The 19,489-nt window shown below is 39.4% G+C and overlaps 1 protein-coding gene across 1 annotated transcript; it reads left to right on the top strand.

Annotated features, from left to right (window-relative positions):
* The first annotated feature begins 458 nt into the window (after positions 1 to 458).
* cabp2b (calcium binding protein 2b) lies at positions 459 to 16,170 on the top strand. The gene is given in 6 exon segments (XM_060926853.1): positions 459 to 500; positions 7,371 to 7,401; positions 7,550 to 7,690; positions 12,077 to 12,186; positions 12,663 to 12,810; positions 16,145 to 16,170. Coding segments are annotated over 6 exon segments (498 nt in total).
* Positions 16,171 to 19,489: the final 3,319 nt, after the last annotated feature.

Below are 19,489 nucleotides of genomic sequence, written 5' to 3'. Positions count from 1 at the left end.
CCACCCCTTATTATTCTCTCATCCAGCTTGTAAAAGTCATTTGCATGGGGCAGCAATCTGTGGTAAGAGGGCAGGCGTGAATGAGCGGGTGCAGGAAGAGTCATGGAAAGTGTGTAAAATGAGAGATTGCTAAGAAATACAAAATGCAGGTCATGTTCAGGCTGTTAATCCTTGCTTGACACTAATTGGAGAGTTTTTAAAAGGTGAGAGAAATTAACATAGAGACTTACTTGCGTCATTATCTTAGTTGGACTTAGTGGGCACAGGACAGTCGATGTGATGAGCTAAGATGAGATGAGAGTGATTAATTAAAGGAAAAAATGCGGAACGAAGGCTTTTTGTAACATGTAGAATATGAGCATGATACCATTCTGTAAAGTCATTACATAGAAAGAAAGGAAGAGGAAGAAAGACAGAAAGGGATCAAGCAGGAAAGAATATCAGATCTCCGAGGACTAATGGGAAACTGCACCAATCCAGTGAAATACAAACTAAAAAAGGTAAGGTAAGTGTTTAAGGTTGGATGCTATTGTCTGTTTCAAGATATGTTTATAACGGTGCAATTCAGAAACATAATATAACATGTATAATTCTATCCACATTCACTGGATATGAGCAATAGCACGCTCTGATTGGCTACTCTACTACTAGGCTATCAGCTCATATACCATGAGTAGAGAATAACAAAATGGCAGAGCATGTTGCTGAACCAACCAAGGACGAAATAAAAACTACTCGAAAACAAAAATCCAAAAAAGCAACAAAATATGGAATGAAAGTATTTGATGGTAAGAACATATCTTTTTTTATTTTTCAAGAATTATTATTATTATTATTATTATTATTATAGCATTTTTCATAAATTACTCCTGTCATTTCGTCGGTTTGTTTACATTCTAAGCAGAAATTATTTTGTCCAATGTTTTGTATAAAGTTTTTATTCATAGAATTTGCAAAAAATAAAAATGCTGTGTTTCTCAAAATCCAGTGAATGTGGATAGAATAAAAGTTATTCCACTCAATCTCGTCGTACATGGTTAATGGCCAACTCAGTGCTAAGCGCCTCATCAGCTATCAGCTCATGTACGACCCAATTTTGTGGAATAACTGTTAATTGTATGTGACATGTCTGATGAATTATAATGCCATGTTATGCCGACAAAAAAAGTTAATGGTCCTGTATTCTAATTTGTAATTATTGTCATTTTAATTTACTCCATCTTCAGGTGTTTGTTTAGAGACATATCCATAACAGGTCCTAACTACTTTGTAATTTGTCTTAACTGATATCTGGTCCCACCATAAGCGTATACCAGAGAGTAATGGATTGACCAATGGGGCGGGGTCAATATCATCTGGACCCCGCCCACCTGAAGTGTCCGATGAAGAGAAGGAAGTAATCTCTGAGTTTAAACAGCCTCTGAATGCGCTGGTCCAAAACTGCACTATGCTGCACAACATCATCGGACCTGCATGCATCTTCCTCAGGCAGGGCCTCTCTCAGGCTCAGCTCGTATGTATGCAGAAATCTGATCTTATTTTTAGTAGATCATTAGTAATAAAAACTCCACATCTGCCATTCTCATCACCATGTCTTTGCAAACCATCATGGAAGCTCCTGTCATGCCTTCAACGATCATCTTCATTCAATACACACTTAATGATGTGGCACAGTACTTGTTTACGTCTATGGACGTGGGGATGCTTTGGCTCATGAGCATATTTATTTTGATAAGAATGATCTGCGATGGTGTTAAGAGGTTGCTTTGGATTCTGGTCTAATGCTGGCCCGAAGTTTAAAGTTGTGACAGTACACTATAGTGTCTTTAGTGTTACAAATCATTCAAAGTTCAAACCTACGTACTTCATGTTAACACATCTAACACAGCTTCTTGCTTGAAACTGTGTAATGTATCATATAAGTTTATCACAAAGGTTTCATTACTTAAAAAAAAAACCTCCAGGGTTCAATCTTTATCTTGGGATACTGTCTGTATGGAGTTTTGCATGTTCCACCACTTTAAAACACTAACTATTACATACAAAATGGAAAAAAAAATGCTACATTTCATGCATTTTTTTTATTACTTGGCCCATTTTTTGCTCCCAAGTATAAAATAAGTCAAATGTTTAACTTAAAGGTGTAGTCAGTGATTTTTGAAAGCCTTTTTTTTTTTTTTTAATTCTGGCAGCCACAAATGAAATATCTTCTCAGAGGAAAAACAATGGTTTCCGTGGAGCTCCAGGCTCCATAAACAAAAGAACACTCCCCAAACAACATGCACCACCAACGTGCATGCAATCAGGACAAGGCAGCATACGATTGGAACGTTCTACAGTGGTGCTTGAAAGTTTGTGTACCCTTTAGAATTTTCTATATTTCTGCATAAATATGATCTAAAACATCATCAGATTTTCACACAAGTCCTAAAAGTAGATAAAGAGAACCCAGTTAAACAAATGAAACAAAAATATTATACTTGGTCATTTATTTATTGAGGAAAATGATCCAATATTACATATCTGTGAGGGGCAAAAGTATGTGAACCTTTGCTTTCAGTATCTGGTGTGACCCCCTTGTGCAGCAATAACTGCAACTAAACAGTTCCGGTAACTGTTGATCAGTCCTGCACACCGGCTTGGAGGAATTTTAGCCCATTCCTCTGTACAGAACAGCTTCAACTCTGGGATGTTGGTGGGTTTCTTCACATGAACTGCTCACTTCAGGTCCTTCCACAACATTTCAGTTGGATTAAGGTCAGGGCTTTGACTTGGCCATTCCAAAACATGAACTTTATTCTTCTTTAACCATTCTTTGGTAGAATGACTTGTGTGCTTAGGGTCGTTGTCTTGCTGCATGACCCACCTTCTCTTGAGATTCAGTTCATGGACAGATGTCCTGATGTTTTCCCTTAGAATTCACTGGTATAATTCAGAATTCATTGTTCCATCAATGATGGCAAGCCGTCCTGGCCCAGCAAAACAGGCCCAAATCGTGATACTACCACCACCATGTTTCACAGATGGATAAGGTTCTTATGCTGGAATGCAGTGTTTTCCTTTCTCCAAATATAACTTTTCTCATTTAAACCAAAAAGTTCCATTTTGGTCTCATCCGTCCACAAAACATTTTTCCAGTAGTAGTGTTGTGCATGAACGCGTTCAAAAGAACGCGTTCACTGAACACGCTCGTTTTTCCATGAACTTTGAACTGAACGCAACAACTTTGTAATGAAAGAACTTGAACGTGAATTCGTTCAAATTATGCGACATAAACGACAAACATGAAGATGAACGAAACATGAAACCTGATGAATCGAGTGGCACGTCTACTTGCAAGATATTTTACATTCTACTACTTCACTGTCAGTCTGATGTTGTTGTCACTCACTGCCCTGAGGTGCCGCGTGTGTGCAATGCATCATGGATAACGTAGTGTGAAGCCGGAGATAGTGGATGGCTCTATGATTTGGCTCCATACTACGTTACCCATGATGCAGCAGAGCAGAGTAGGCGTAACCCAGCGTTCCCTAGCTACAGGCAGCAGACAGCGCGCACACCACAGCCGGCGCACACTCACAGCAACATGGCCAGTGAAAGTTCAAGTAGCGGCATGGAGAACACAGATGAGACGGATTCTCCTCATGGTTATTTACAGCAATTTTACACAATTTCACACAAAGACTCAGACGGTAAAAACCTTACCTTTCTGTGTAAGCTCTGTCCACCTGCTCTGAAAAAACAAGTAAGAACATCGACAACGTCGTTCTCAAATTTGAAACGACACATTGAGTTGAAGCATCTGTCCAGTTTCAAAGCATATATGCAAGTCCTCGAGGATCAGAAGGGAAAGGGCAAGAAGATCCCCTGCCAAAATCCCAAAATCCAAGTCACACTGCCTGCAGCCTTCAAGAGTACCACTGTCTCCCAGCAGCAGGTAGATAAACTGATTATTGACTACATTGTGGAAGATTTACAACCACTAAGCAAAGTGTCCTTTTTCCATATATAGTATGTACAATAACTTCCATTTTGTGTGATAGAATATAATATCTATAATATGTGAGTAGTTTTGAGCTAGAATGTAGCATATGATTTTAGTCTTTATTTTCATATCCTGCCTAAAAGTAAAATGAACTGAACTTTGAACTAGTTCAGAATTAAAACTGTGAACTATGAACGTGACCAGTTCACTTTTAACATGTTTGAACTGAACTTGAACTAGTTCAAAAAAAGTGTGAACTTGCACAACACTGTCCAGTAGCCTTCTGGCTTGTCCACGTGATCTTTAGCAAACTGCAGATGAGCAGCAATGTTCTTTTTGGAGAGCAGTGGCTTTCTCCTTGCAACCCTGCCATGCACACCATTGTTGTTCAGTGTTCTCCTGATGGTGGACTCATGAACATTAATATTAGCTAATGTGAGAGAGGCCTTCAGTTGCTTAGAATTTACCCTGGGGTCCTTTGTGACCTCGCCGACTATTACACGCCTTGCTCTTGGAGTGATCTTTGTTGGTCGACCACTCCTGGGGAGGGTAACAATGGTCTTGAATTTCCTCTATTTGTACACAATCTGTCTGATTGTGGATTGGTGGAGTCCAAACTCTTTAGAGATGGTTTTGTAATCTTTTCCAGCCTGATGAGGATCAGCAATGCTTTTTCTGGGGTCCTCAGAAATCTCCTTTGTTCGTGCCATGCTACATTTCCACAAACATGTGTTGTGAAGATCAGACTTTGATAGATCCCTGTTCTTTAAATAAAACAGGGTGCCCACTCACACCTGATTGTCATCCCATTGATTGAAAACGCCTGACTCTAATTTCACCTTCAAATTAACTGCTAATCCTAGAGGTTCATATACTTTTGCCACTCACAGATATTTAATATTGGATCAATTTCCTCAATAAATAAATGACCAAGTATAATATTTTTGTTTCATTTGTTTAACTGGGTTCTCTTTATCTACTTTTAGGACTTGTGTGAAAATCTGATGGTGTTTTAGGTCATATTTATGTAGAAATATAGAAAATTCTAAAGGGTTCACAAACTTTCAAGCACCACTGTATTTGTACTGGTATGTTCCCTTTCAGAAATGTCAAGTGGAACACCCCATGAGGTCGGATTTCTGACTTGGAATATGGGAGGAACCTCACTAACCCCAACTTCAAAATCCAAGATGGCTGATCTGTGCATCAACAGTAATGAGAGCTGTAATAATTAGCACTTCTGTCTTATTTGTGTCTCTTTAATTCAGTCAGACACACAGTACTACCCAACTTGTAATGCCTTGTTATCAACTGGTATTGCTAATAATGGCTAGAACTAGTTTTGTTAATTGCTGGTATTAGTTTTCTGATGTGTTGTACTGGAACATGGTCAACTCAGGTGTGATGTCATTCCCAGCTCCGATTTCCGACTTCCGAGGTAAATAACATGGCTGCAATTTTTCACTAGCATGCATGTTTTTCTAGCCTAAGCAGGAAGGTTTGGGGTCATGGCTTTGGAGGGAACATTGGAGGAAAGAAGCTGAAATAAACAGCTAATTTCTGCCAAAGTCATTGACTATACTGTATCTTTACATTATTTAATTAATTACATCAATAGCATTTAGCAGATGCTATTATCCAGAGTGACATACAACATACCCAGAGCAGCCTGGGGAGCAGTTGGTGTCTTGTTCAAGGGCACTTCAGCCATTCCTGCTGGTCCAGGGAACCAAATTGGTGGCGACCTTTTGGTCCCAAAGCTACTTCTCTAACCATTAGTCCATGGCTTCCCACATTTTGCGATGAAAATGATATTCTTTTTCCATCCGTTGGACATTTTGACTAAACATCAATGTTGATTAATGTTGATTTGGCATGGAATGACTTGTTTGTTATTTTATAAGTCAATTTGTACCTGACATCTAATAATCAATGACATTCTCAAATTACACATCACTAATGATAAACCACTAAGAGAGAAAACATTTAAGTTATTCCATGAAATCGAGTCGTACATGAGCTGATAGCTGACGAGGCGCATGGCTCCGAGTTGGCTATAAGCCATGTACAACAAGAGTGAGTGGAATAATTGTTTCACTCTATCCACATTCACTGGACTTTGAGTAACACAGCATTTTTATTTTTGGCAAATTCGCTAAATAAAAACTTTATACAAAACATCCAACAAAATCATTTCCTCTTAGAATGTAAACAAACCGGCGAAATGACAGGAGCAATTTGTGAAAAATGCTCTAATAATAATAATTCTTGAAAAATAAAAAAAAGATATGTTCTTACCATCAAATACTTTCATTCCATATTTTGTTGCTTGTTTTTTGTATTTTTGGGGGTTTTGTTTTCGAGTAGAGTTTTTATTTCGTCTTCAGTTGGTTCAGTAACCCGCTCCGCCATTTTGTTTTTCTCTACTCATGGTATATGAGCTGATATCCTAGTAGTAGAGTAGCCAATCAGAGCGTGCGATTGCTCACATCCAGTGAATGTGGATAGAATAATTTATGATATACTGGATGTACTGTACAGTGTGATCCCTCAGTGGAAAGCTACTTCATATCATATATCATATCATGTCATATCATATCATATATCATATCAACCACTGTTCAAAATCTTAAGAAGACAATATTTGATTTCTTTTGAGTGAACCAAGGCAATATTCTGCAATAGAATTGAAAAACAAAAACAAACAAAAAAAAGAATTCTCAAGTAACGTCATGTAAAATGACAACCAGTAGAGTAACAGAAAGGTTTATATCTAATGGTGCTTGATGAAAATGTACGAGACTGGAGAGGATTAGCTACAGAAGGTAGGTTTGGGGTCCATCCCGAACAATCCACTGAGAGTAGTATTGGTATTAGTCTTGCAAATAACATTGTGAATGGAATAAACCATCACTTCTGGGAGTTTCTCTCAGAGCAGAGCACTAAAGTGAACAGCTTCATCCATTATGATGACCGTGAGGACAATGTGATTTTTTTTTGTGTGTGTGTGTGTGTGTGTGTGTTGTGGGGTTTTCCTCAAGTTAAACCTTTGAAATCTCTTTATCTGAGGCTGTTGCCATGCAACACTTAATCTAGTCATTGTGTTAAATCACATAGTAATGTGATTTTGTAGTACGTACAAAAGGATTCTCACTGTTCCACATGTTCATTTTCACTCCTCTTTTTCCCCTCATTGATTGTTACTCACTCATCTCTTGCATACTTTTGACATTTTGTATTAGTGGGATGCTCAATACGATGAGCCTGGGAGTGAGAGAGAGGGAGAAAGGGGGAGAAAAGGGATGATGTAGGGAGAATATCTATATCTTTGGTAGTAAATGTGTCTTTTTTTTTTTTTTTACATCACATTGCTGTCATGCAACAGGACAGGGATCTCCGTCCGGAGGAGATAGAAGGTACTTACAGAAACCATAGACAAGTAATGTTGGTAGAGAGCACGGCTTAATATTGGTAGACAGCACGGCTCATCAAATTAAGCATGTTGTGTGTGTGTGTGTGTGTGTGTGTGTGTGTGTGTGTGTGTGTGTGTGTGTGTGTGTGTAGAGCTGCGGGAGGCTTTTAAAGAATTTGATAGGAACAAAGGCTACATCAAGTGTGCGGATCTGGGTGAGTGCATGAGGACTATGGGATACATGCCGACGGAGATGGAGCTCATTGAATTGAGTCAGCAAATGAGTAAGTGACGTCTCCAATTATGATGTGTTACACTCACCAGCCACTTTAATAAGAACTTGTTCTTGATTCTAAAATTCCTGTTCTTGGCTGGCAGGAGTGGAACCTAAAGGCCCGGTCACACAGCGCTTTACAGCTTTATCACGGCCAAAACCCGTCAAAAAGTGCTCTCCCGTGAAGCAGACGATGTTGTTCGTGTTGATGTCGAAGTTAAGACGTGTTACAGTCGATATACAGACGTGACAGGACGCAGGGGAAAATCAGAACGGCATCGGACGCGGCAAAAAGTTTTGGACTGCTCAAAACTTTAGACCGCGGACAACCACGGCCGGCACACGTGGTAAAGACGTGCAACACACGTGAAAAACACGTGATAATCAGTGTCCCGACCGTTATTAAAACTTGGGGAGATGTGGTAAGACGCGAAAGTTTGGCGGTCTATCACGGGCAGAGCACGGTCATCGGACGGGTGTTACGCGTTGGTATCACGGGATATAGCGTGTGTTTAGCGGCTTATCACTGAGAAATGGATTTTTCCGCGTACATAGCACTGTCTAAGCCCGTTAAACGACGTCTCAAACAAGTTCTAAATTCGATTGATCACTGTCTAATCACTTCTGCATCACTTCTGATTTGCGGCATGTATAAATACTGTAATTTTCTGAGACCTCGGCACTTGCAGTCTAGATGTCGAGGGGTGAACATGAACCCTCAACGCTGTGATGTCCTCATCTTAATGCTCCAGCACCAACAGAACCAACTGATACAGGCTCAACATATCCTTGCTGAGAGAAGAAGAAGAAGGAGGAGGAGGAGGAGGGTGGTACGGAACATCTGGGTGCGTGACTGGATTGCGAGGAGACCTCAGCTTGGGCTTTACGACCGTCTCATGGTCGAGCTGCGTAACGAAGATCCAAGAGCCTTTCAGAACTTTATGAGGATGCCTCCTGCGATGTACGATGAAATTGTGCAGAGACTGAAACTAGCCCTGCACACAGCCGTGCGCGACCGCTTTTATATGCGCAGCAAGCCGCTCTTCCAACGACGCTGAGCTGCGGTTACCCGTGATTTGGCAGTGCTATGGCAGTGGAGTGCCCGTTTTACGTCCGCGCTCAACACGTGATCGGCAGTGCTACAGACGCGATGAGGCCGCGGTTATCCGTGGTAACTTGTCGCTTTTTTTCCCTACGTGCGAACCTATTTTTAGCCTTACACGTGGCTGGACTTGGTTAGCTGTGCTTAGGCAGTGCTGCAGCAGTGAAACAGCCGCCGACGGCCATACCCCGTACAAAGCACGGCAAAGCCAAAATTGACCAAAAATTACCACTTACGACCACGTCCACCAGATTTTTGTATCTTTTTGTACGTGATATAGACGTGGAGTGCTGTGTGACCGGGCGTTAATGTGGTGTTCTGCTGTTGCATGCTGAGATGCTTTTCTGCTCACCACGGTTGTAAAGAGTTGCTATGAGTTACTATATCCTTCCTGGCAAAAAAGATCGAACCAATCTGGCCATTTTCCCCTGAGCTTTCTTATCAACCAGGCGTTTGTTGCTCACTCAGTGTTTTTTGTTTTTCGCACCATCCTGTGTCAACTCTAGAGACTGTTGTGTGTGAAAACCCCAGGAGATCGGCAGTTTCTAAAACACTCAAACCAGTCCATTTGGCACCACAGTGAAAGTCACACTTTGAGATCACAGTTTTTCCCATTCTAATGTTTGAAGTGAAGTGAACATTAACTGAAGCTCTTGATTTGTATCTGTATGATTTGATGCACTGTGCTGCTGTCAAGGGATCGGCTGATTAGAGAACTGCATAAAACAGCAGGTGTATGGGTGTACCTAATAAAGTGGCTGGTGAGTGTATATAAGTATATTATTATACATACTTTAATGTACTATATGATGAGGTTATATTTTACACTATACGTACCACTGTATACTTATATCTATAATTGTTATGTATAATTGTTACCTCATGTATGCACATAACTATTTTTACTAGCTAATGAGGCTACATTATGTACAGTCTAACAATGTTATTTAATGTTCTACACCACTTGTGGTTTGGGGGCAGTGGACAGGGTTGTGGTGTCCCCATGGCCAAAAAAATGCCATGAAAAAGCCCCCTATGTTGTCACTACAGTAATATGATAAAGTGCCCTCTAGGGGGTCCTTATGAGGAGAACAATGCCCCTCTAGGATGCCACAATGTGCAAAATGTAACGAAGTGAGCCCTTCCAGTGGAGAATATGTGATGAAGTGAACCCTAGGGTGGCCCTGCATGCCAGAAAACATGATTAAGTGCCCTCTAGGATGCCATTCCAGATGGGAATATGTGATGCGGTGCCCTATGAAGTTTTCCTCCATGCAAAGAAATAGGATTAAATGCCCTCTAGGGTACCCTTCCAGTCAAGAATACATGATGCAGTGCCCTACAGGGTTTCTCTGTGTGCAAGGAAACATGATGACGTGCCCTAATGGGTGTCTGTCCAGTCAAGAAAACAAGATGCAGTGCCCTATAGGCTTCCTTACATGTAAATGAATGAGATGAAGTGCCAGCTGAGAAAATATGTTTGAGAAAATATGTCCTGTGGATTAACTCATGCAGCGCCCTCCACAATTATTGGCACCCCTGGTTAAGATGTGTTAATAGCCTTAAAATAAATTCAATTTTTATTGCAGGAGCATAATCTCACACTGAAAATTGTAGAAAAATGTAACCCTTAACTCAAGTGAATTAAAAAAAAAAAAAATAAATCCCTGACTAAGAAATAATTATTTTTCATAAAATCACCTGTTCCACAATTATTGGCACCCATAACAATTCCTAGAAAATAAATGTAATTGAAAAATTTTTGTCATTTCTACTGTAGTTTATAAAGTTGATCAGAGTATCTAGGAACCTTTAATTAGTAATTCATCACATCCTGTTTCCCTGGGGTATAAATATGATGTGACACAGAGGCCTATTTCTCTTATCCACTCTTCAACATGGGAAAGACAAGAGAACACACCATTCAAGTAAGGCAGATGTGTGTCGACCTTCATAAGTCAGGCAATGGCTACAAGAAAATAGCCACTCGCCTACACCTGCCCATATCTACAGTCAGAGGAATCATCAAGAAGTTTAAAACAACTGGAACAGTGGCGAACAAGCCTGGACGAGGATGCAAGTTTATCTTGCCACCACCCACAGTGAGGAGGATGGTAAGAGAAGTAAAAAGTTCTCCAAAGCTCACTGTTAGAGAATTGCATCAAAGAGTAGCATCTTGGGGTCACAACATCTCCATAACAACCATCAGGCGCTATCTACACGCCAACAAGCTGTTTGGGAGGCATGCACAGAAAAAGTCTTTTCTCACTTACAAGCATAAACGTAAATGTCTGGAGTTCGCTAAGTGGTACTGGGACTTCAACTGGGACCATGTACTTTGGTCAGATGAGACCAAGATAGAGCTTTTTGGCAACAAACACTCTAATACATCACAAAACATGAGTATGCGGAAAAGCACCTCATGCCCACTGTGAAGTATGGGGGAGGATTGGTGATGCTGTGGGCCTGTTTCTCTTCCAAAGGCCCCGGGAACCTTGCTAGTGTGCATGGCATCATGAACTCTTTGAAATACCAGGACATTTTTAATCAAAATCTGGTGGCCTCTGCCCGAAAGCTGAAGATGGGTCATCACTGGGTCTTTCAGCAAGATAATGACCCTAAACATGTGGCCAAATCTACACAAAAATGGTTCACCAGACACAAAATCAAGCTCCTCCCATGGCCATCTCAGTCCCCAGACCTCAACCCAATTGAAAATTTGTGGGGTGAGCTGAAGAGGAGAGTGCATAGGAGAGGACCCAGGACTCTGGATGATTTCGAAAGATTGTGCAAAGAGGAATGGTCGAATATCCCTCTCTCTGTATTCTCCCATCTTGTGAAATGTTATAGGAGAATATTAAGTGCTGTCTTGTTGGCAAAAGGGAGTTGTACAAAGTATTAACATCAGGGGTGCCAATAATTGTGGCACACATGATTTCATGTAAAAGAATTATTTCTTAATGTGGGATTTTTTTTTCCCCACTGAATAAATGCACTTGAATTAAAGGTTGGATTTTTCTCTTTTTTTGCACTGTTGTCCTACCGTATATTATTTAAAAAATAATAATTTATTAGAAGTCTAAGAACATATCTTAATGAGGGGTGCCAATAATTGTGGAGGGCGCTGTATGTAAACATGAGTTAATGCCCTGCAGGCGCTACTATTTTTCAAGCATTATGTACTATGTATAGCATTATACAGTATATGAGACATTACAAGTTTGGAGAATGATTGGAGAGTTATTTTTGGACAATTGTTAAAAAGTAAATGCTAGTGTGTGTGTGTGCGTGTGTGTCCTGCAGCTGGGGGTAAAGTCGACTTTGAAGACTTTGTGGAACTGATGGGTCCTAAAATGCTTGCAGAAACAGCAGACATGATTGGAATCAAAGAACTAAAAGACGCCTTCAAAGAGGTTTCTGTACACACGTCATACTCTTAATTCATGAGCTGAATATACTTAGATAAATGTTATGTAGTGCAGCACATCCAGAAATGAAATTAAAGAGTGCGCAATGCAGCAGCAACAACAAAAGACAAAATGCTTATCGTAGTTACTATGATCTATGCCCTTGTCCTCATATAAAAAAGATGTCTAGCCTCTAATTAGAACTCAAACATCAGTCACTTTATTAGTTTGTTGTGCACAATTTAATCTTTAATGAGTTATCATGCAAATAAAATAAACATTAGCATGCTGTGCCCTGTTGTAGCGTTTGTTAGTTGCTGCTGTTTTTTAATAATCAATGAAATCGGGTCATATTACTTGAACAACTCATGATCAGTGTTTGCTCATCATTCTGATCTGCAACATCATTTACCTTTAGATCAAGCCTCACTCTGAGAGGAGATTACGCATAGTTCACTTACTGGCAATATTTTGCGACACAGTTTGACTCGAATGGTGATGGACAGATCAGCATTGGCGAACTAAGGGAGGCCATGAAGAAACTGATGGGTGAGCAGCTGAACCCAAGAGACATCGATGACATCCTCCGGGACATCGACCTCAACGGAGACAGAAATGTGGACTTTGAAGGTCAGAAGTAAAAAGAAAAATTATTTTATAATCTTTAAAATAGATGCTGTATATTACCAGAGGTGGACAAAGTACCCAACTTCATTACTGAAATCAAAGTACAGATCCCACTGCTTAAATGTTACTCCGATACAAGTGAAAGTTGTCCGGTCAAATTTTTACTTAAGTCAAAGTACTGAAGTACTAACTTTTAAAAATACTTAAGTATTAAAAGTACATTTTCTGTCAACGCTTACAATACCTAATCGTCTCTGAAGCGACCTACTGGGTTTACTGACTAGAACCTGTACAGCTGAAGCGCCACCGGACATGCTCGCAAGCTCTTTTCAAACTTGAAATCATATTGGCTAGCTAATGTTACTAGAAAAGAAAGATTTCTACATTCTGTTTATTTGGCAAGGTTATGCTAAAACATATTTCTGAAAGCACTTCAGAAAAGTTAATGCTATTCATGTTAGTGTGTAAAAATGGAGTTACGCTAACAGTGTCCAAGTTAACTAGCTACAGTATGTGTTAACGTTAGCCGTGGACAAGGCGATGGCAATTTGGCAGACAAATCCATAGAAAGTCATTTGACTAACCAGACTGCATAGCTACATTTGCAACGCTATCGCTAGCTCTAAAAGCACAGACAACTTCACTGCAAGCTTTCTCTTGGAATAAAACGTTTACGGGTTGGACGGCGAGTTTTTCTAGGCCATGATGTGGTTGGTTTTTGGCAAACAAAGCAAACATTTAAAATGAAACAAATCTTTATTGCTTTCTGAAACACGGGTTCTAGGTATTGTGTGCATTCTCCAGAAGAACTGCCTCCTTCCATCAACTGATCATGTTCAAATAAAGCTGCTGAGAAATCATTGAACTTGATTTTATAGTCTATGGACGTGACGTGACCCTATTGATTACTGATCGTCTGTCTCAGTGTCACCTGTGGAAAAAAAAACAATCATGTTTTAGAAAAGAAAAGAAAAAACATCCACTTTCAAAGCTGCTTCATAGTAACGAGTAACAAGGACCTTGATAGAAATGTAGTGGAGTGAAAAGTACGATATTTGTCTTTCAAATGTAGTGAAGTTAAAGTCATAAGTTTCCATCAAAAATAATACTCAAGTAAAGTACAGATACTCAAAAGGCATACTTAAGTACAGTACTCAAGTAAATGTACTTTGTTACTGTCCACCTCTGTATATTACTGATTGCTACAGGAGTCCAAATAGGACTGTGAAAGAAATCGAGAACAAAAATAAGAATAAAAATACACAAGTACTGTTGTATATGAGTGAAATGTAGTAAGTACATTAAACAGAGAAGAAAAACATTTATTGAATTTTTTTGCATGAGCCCAAAAAAAAGCATTGCTTATAAATGCGTTACTGAGGACTCATTGCTTAATTTTATGTGATATTTTGTTTTGTCTACTTTAACACCAGACGTGGACAGTAACGAAGTACATTTAATTGAGTACTGTACTTAAGTACACTTTTTGAGTATCTGTACTTTACTTGAGTATTTTTTTTTTGGAAACTTATGACTTTAACTTCACTACATTTTGAAAGGCAAATATCGTACTTTTCACTCCACTACATTTCTATCAAGGTCCTCGTTACTCATTATTATGAAGCGGGTTTGAAAGTGGATGTTTTTTTTCTTTTCTTTTCTAAAACATGATTGGTTTTTTCGCAGGTGACACTGAGACAGCCGATCAGTAATCACTAGGGTCACGTCACATCCATAGACTGTATAAAATCAAGATCAATGATTTCTCAGCAGCTTTATTTAACACGATCAGTTGATGGCAGAATGGAAGGATGCTGTTCTTCTGGAGAATGCACACACACTCATGGCCTATGAACCCATGTTTCAGTTTTCTGAAAGGATTATAGATTCATTTCATTTTAAATGTTTGCTTTGTTTGCCGAAAATGAACCACATCATGGCCTAAAAAAACTCACCGTCCGACCTGCGGAAGCATATTGAGGTATATACGTAAACGTTTTATTCCAAGAGAAAGTTTGCAGTGAAGTTGTCTGTGCTTTTAGAGCTAGCGATAACATTGCAAGTGTAGCTATGCAGTCTGGTTAGTCAAAGGACTTTCTATGGATTTGCCCGCCAAGTTGCCATCGCCTTGTCCACGGCTAACGTTAGCACATAGCTAGTTAACTTGGACACTGTTAGTTAGCATGTAAAAACGAAGTTATGCTAACATGAATAACGTTAACTTATCTGAAGTCCTTTCAGAAATATGTTTGAGCATAAACTTGCCAAATAAGCAGAATGTAGAGATGTTTCTTTTCTAGTAGTGTTAGCTACCCAATATGATTTTGAGTTTGAAAAGAGTTTGCTAGCATGTCAGGTGGAGCTTCACTGACTAGCTAGCTTAAGGTTAAACCACCATGATGGCACAGCATGCGTTAATTTTCTGAATTCACTTTTCTGTCTTTGGTAACGGCGTTAGGTTTGGGAAGCGTTGTGGCAATAATACAGCAATGCGTTGACAGAAAATGTGCTTTTAATACTTAAGTATTTTTAAAAGTGAGTACTTCAGTACTTTAACTTAAGTAAAAATTCAGCTGGACAACTTTCACTTGTATCGGAGTCACATTTGACCAGCAGGATCTATACTCTGACTTAAGTAATGAAGTTGGGTACTTTGTCCACCTCTGTTTAACACACAATTTACTTTTTTCTCCCTGCCTTAACACACATGATTTCCTGTTTTCCTTGATGTAACGTGCACAATGTCCAGTTTTACCTGACTTAATAGATATGACTTCTTTTATCTGCACATTCTTTTAATTCTTTAGCGTTAGTTTCTGTGATTTTTCTGTTTTCCATCCTTCAATTTGCATGATTTCCTGCTTTTTATGTTTTACTGTGCATTATTTCTTACATTCTGTGCTTTAATATGAATATTTTCCTATCCTCCATGCTTCAATGTACGTTATTTCCTGTTTTTCATGTTCTAATGTGCAATGATTTCCTGTTTCCTATGCTTTCATGTTTTTCATTTCCTGTCATGCCTGCTTTAATATGTATGATGCCCTATTTTCCATGTATTATTTCCTGATTTTCCTCCTTTAATATGAAAGACTTCATGTACTTTCGTGTGTACAATGTCCTGTTTTCCCATAATTTAATGTGCATGATTCCCTAATCTCCAAGCTCTGAATTATTTCCTATATTCATTGCTGTTTTTTGGATCAGGTGTCCTAACAGGAGAAAAAGTAAACTGTGATGTTCATGTGGGTGCCAAGAGGACCTTTAATGTCAACTTTGTCACTAGCTATTTAAATTTAAATGTACCTGTTTTATGCTTTCTTTCTTTTCCCTTTAGAGTTTGTGAGGATGATGTCACGTTGACGGTTCATCACAGAGAATCTACCATAAATAATCTATTATATAGAGTGGGATTAACATAACTACAGCTGTTTTTAATGCAATTAAATATTAATCATATTAATCAGATTTTATTTTCAGTTTATCTGTGTGTTAAATTAAATATTTAATAAAGCAGTTGACTGTGGTTTACTAATTAATGTAGTTATTTGGACGGTTTCATTTTAGATGATCATATTGAAGACAGTTATAAAAATACTCACCCCATACTGCAGCTCTCAGGTTAAAAACACCAGGATTTCAGGTTTATAAATATTAATTTATGAATAATCTATGTAAATTTAGCAAGTGCTGTACATTTCGCACATTAAACCAAATTACATCTGAAGCGGATACTGTATTAGCATAAATCTCCACCAAGTCACATGGTATATGCGTGTTAGCACATTTCATAAACATGACTCTTCCTTCAAAAGGGATGCAATGATTAATTTTGTTCAAGGGTAAAAGAGGTAAGTGTAGAGTATAGGCGACAAATATCCTGCCAGAGAAAAGTTCTGATTGGGCCTACCAAATGAATTTAGAATCCATTTTCTATGTTTAAATTATAGACAATAATTGACTAATTGGGTGGCACAGTGGTGAAGTGGTTAGCACTGTCGCCTCACAGCAAGAAGGTTCTGGGTTCAAGCCCAGTGGCCACTAGGGGCCTTTCTGTGTGGTGTCTGCATGGGTTTCCCCCAAAGACATATGATTAGGTTAACTGGCTACTCTAAATTGTCCATAGGTGTGAATGGTTAAGAGGAGAAAACCAGTAGAAAGAAACGAAGCCACTACCATAATTTTTCCCGATAAACTTTGATGGATGAAGCCGCCAGAGTGGACCTGCCATCAGGCAGAACACTAAAGAAGAATAATTTAATTGAAAGATTTTTTAAAAAGCCAAAAAAAAAAAACCGTATATGTGTGTGTGTGTGTGTGTATATATATATATATATATATATAGTGTGTGTGTATGTTATTTACCAGCTGGGAGGTCCGTATCGTGAAATACTGTGACCGAGGTCTTGAAAGTACTGAGCGAGGCCCTCTGAGCCGAGGTCAGTACTCAAAGCCGAGGTCACGGTATTTCACCATACGGACCGACCTTAAGCTGGTAAATAATATATTTATTTTTTTCTTTACCAAATTCTAACAGAAAATGAGAGCGCCCGAAAGGGAAACCGAGCCGAGCTGCCATTTTGAATCCTCATTCACGGCTGTAATGCAAATTGCTTCCTCCTCGGTATACAAGTGCACTTCCATGGCAAGAAAAAAACTACATTTTGCCACCTATGTAGTCCCCGATTTATACAAAATTTAGTCATTCAGGATTCAGCCATGTTTTTGCTCGGCGTTAGCAAGTTACAGGTTTTTAGCTTTCTCCCAAAATGTTTTCTTTTATTTCTTCTTCCCCAGGGTAGTAAAACTCGCTTTTGCTGTGAAGACTGTCGTTATCACTATCCATGCTGTAAAATTAATGCTATTATGCTGAGAAATGCTGGCAAAAATTTATAAGATTTTTGACAAAAATCTTATAAATAAATCTTATAAAAAACATAAATGTTGACAAAAATTGCTACTATGTTTGTTGTTGTTGTGAACGAGCAAGTCGCCAGAGGTCCGTAACCAGGGTCCGTAACTGGGGTCCGTACCGTAGGATACGGACCCGCTCGCCAGCCAGTCAGAGCGCAGGATTTGATGAAAACCGCACCGCGAAAAAATAATCTCTGTTATTCCACTAGGGGCCAAAACAGAGCAGTCAATTATGAAAAAAGTGTTAATGTTAAATGAATGTTCATGAGAAATAAAAAAAAATTCATGTTGTAACCACGACTCTTTCCAAAAGAACTAGTTGAGGGGTTTCTCAGCAATATGGGATGAACACTTTTGCACTCACAACTTTTACATGCTTTATAATCCCAGTTAAGTCCTTTTCAGTTCAAAATGATAACACTATATAACATGGAAAAGTACGGGAGGGATTTATGCAGTGTATAAATGTATTTGTGTGGGGGAGGGATGTTGATGTGAGTTTTGTTCATTCATCATCTGTAGCCACTTATCCTGTACAGGGTCGCAGGCAAGCTGGAGCCTATCCCAGCTGACTACGGGCGAAAGGCGGGGTACACCCTGGACAAGTCGCCAGGTCATCACAGGGCTGACACATAGACACAGACAACCATTCACACTCACATTCACACCTACGGTCAATTTAGAGTCACCAGTTAACCTAACCTGCATGTCTTTGGACTGTGGGGGAAACCGGAGCACCCGGAGGAAACCCACGCGGACACGGGGAGAACATGCAAACTCCACACACAAAGGCCCTCATCGGCCGCTGGGCTCGAACCCGGACCTTCTTGCTGTGAGGCGACAGCGCTAACCACTACACCACCGTGCCGCCTATAATATACGTATACAAGTATATTGTACATACACTCACCGGCCACTTTAATAAGAACTTGTTCTTGAGTCTAAGATTCCTGTTCTTGGCTGCAGGAGTGGAACCCAATGTGATCTTCTGCTGTTGCATGCTGAAATGCTTTTCTGCTCACCATGGTTGTAAAGAGTGATTATATGAGTTACTGGCAGCTCGATTCAATCTGGCCATTTTCCTCTGAACTCTCTTATCAACAAGGCGTTTGTTTCCACCCACAGAACTGTCGCTCACTCAACTCAATGTTTTTTGTTTTCCGCACCATTCTGTGTAAACTCTAGGGACTGCTGTGTGTGAAAACCCCTGGAGATCAGCAACTTCTCATTGCAATACTCAAACCAGTCCATCTGGCTCAAACCAACACCCATGCCCCAGTGAAAGAAAGTCACACTTTGAGATCACAATTTTTCCCATTCTGATGTTTGAAGTGAACATTAACTGAAGCTCTTGATTTGTATCTGCATGATTTTATGCATTGTGCTGCTGTCAACGGATCGGCTGATTAGATAACTGCATCAAACAGCAGGTGGATGGATGGGTGTTCCTAATAAAGTGGCTGGTGAGTGTATATTATGTATGTTGTGCATTATGAACCATAGCATATGATACATAACATTACGTTATGTATAACATGACTTTGTCCCAGATAACCTTCATAAGTTCTTTTTCTTCTTCCTGTTTATGATGTCTCACTTCAAGAGGCTACCTAACTTCATTTTTTATCAGTTCATGCACAAGTGCATTATATTCATTGTACAATAAATATTATATACCCTACGGAGTGCACTATATGTGCAGTATGGAGTCATTTGTCCTCCACATGTGTTGTTACAGAGAGACTGATGATGTTGAGACAGAGCGCCA

Source organism: Neoarius graeffei, chromosome 8 (genome assembly GCF_027579695.1).
Source record: "Neoarius graeffei isolate fNeoGra1 chromosome 8, fNeoGra1.pri, whole genome shotgun sequence".
Lineage (NCBI taxonomy): Eukaryota > Metazoa > Chordata > Actinopteri > Siluriformes > Ariidae > Neoarius > Neoarius graeffei.
The sequence above is the reverse complement of the archived record's forward strand: the minus strand, read 5'-3'. Positions and strand labels throughout refer to the sequence as shown.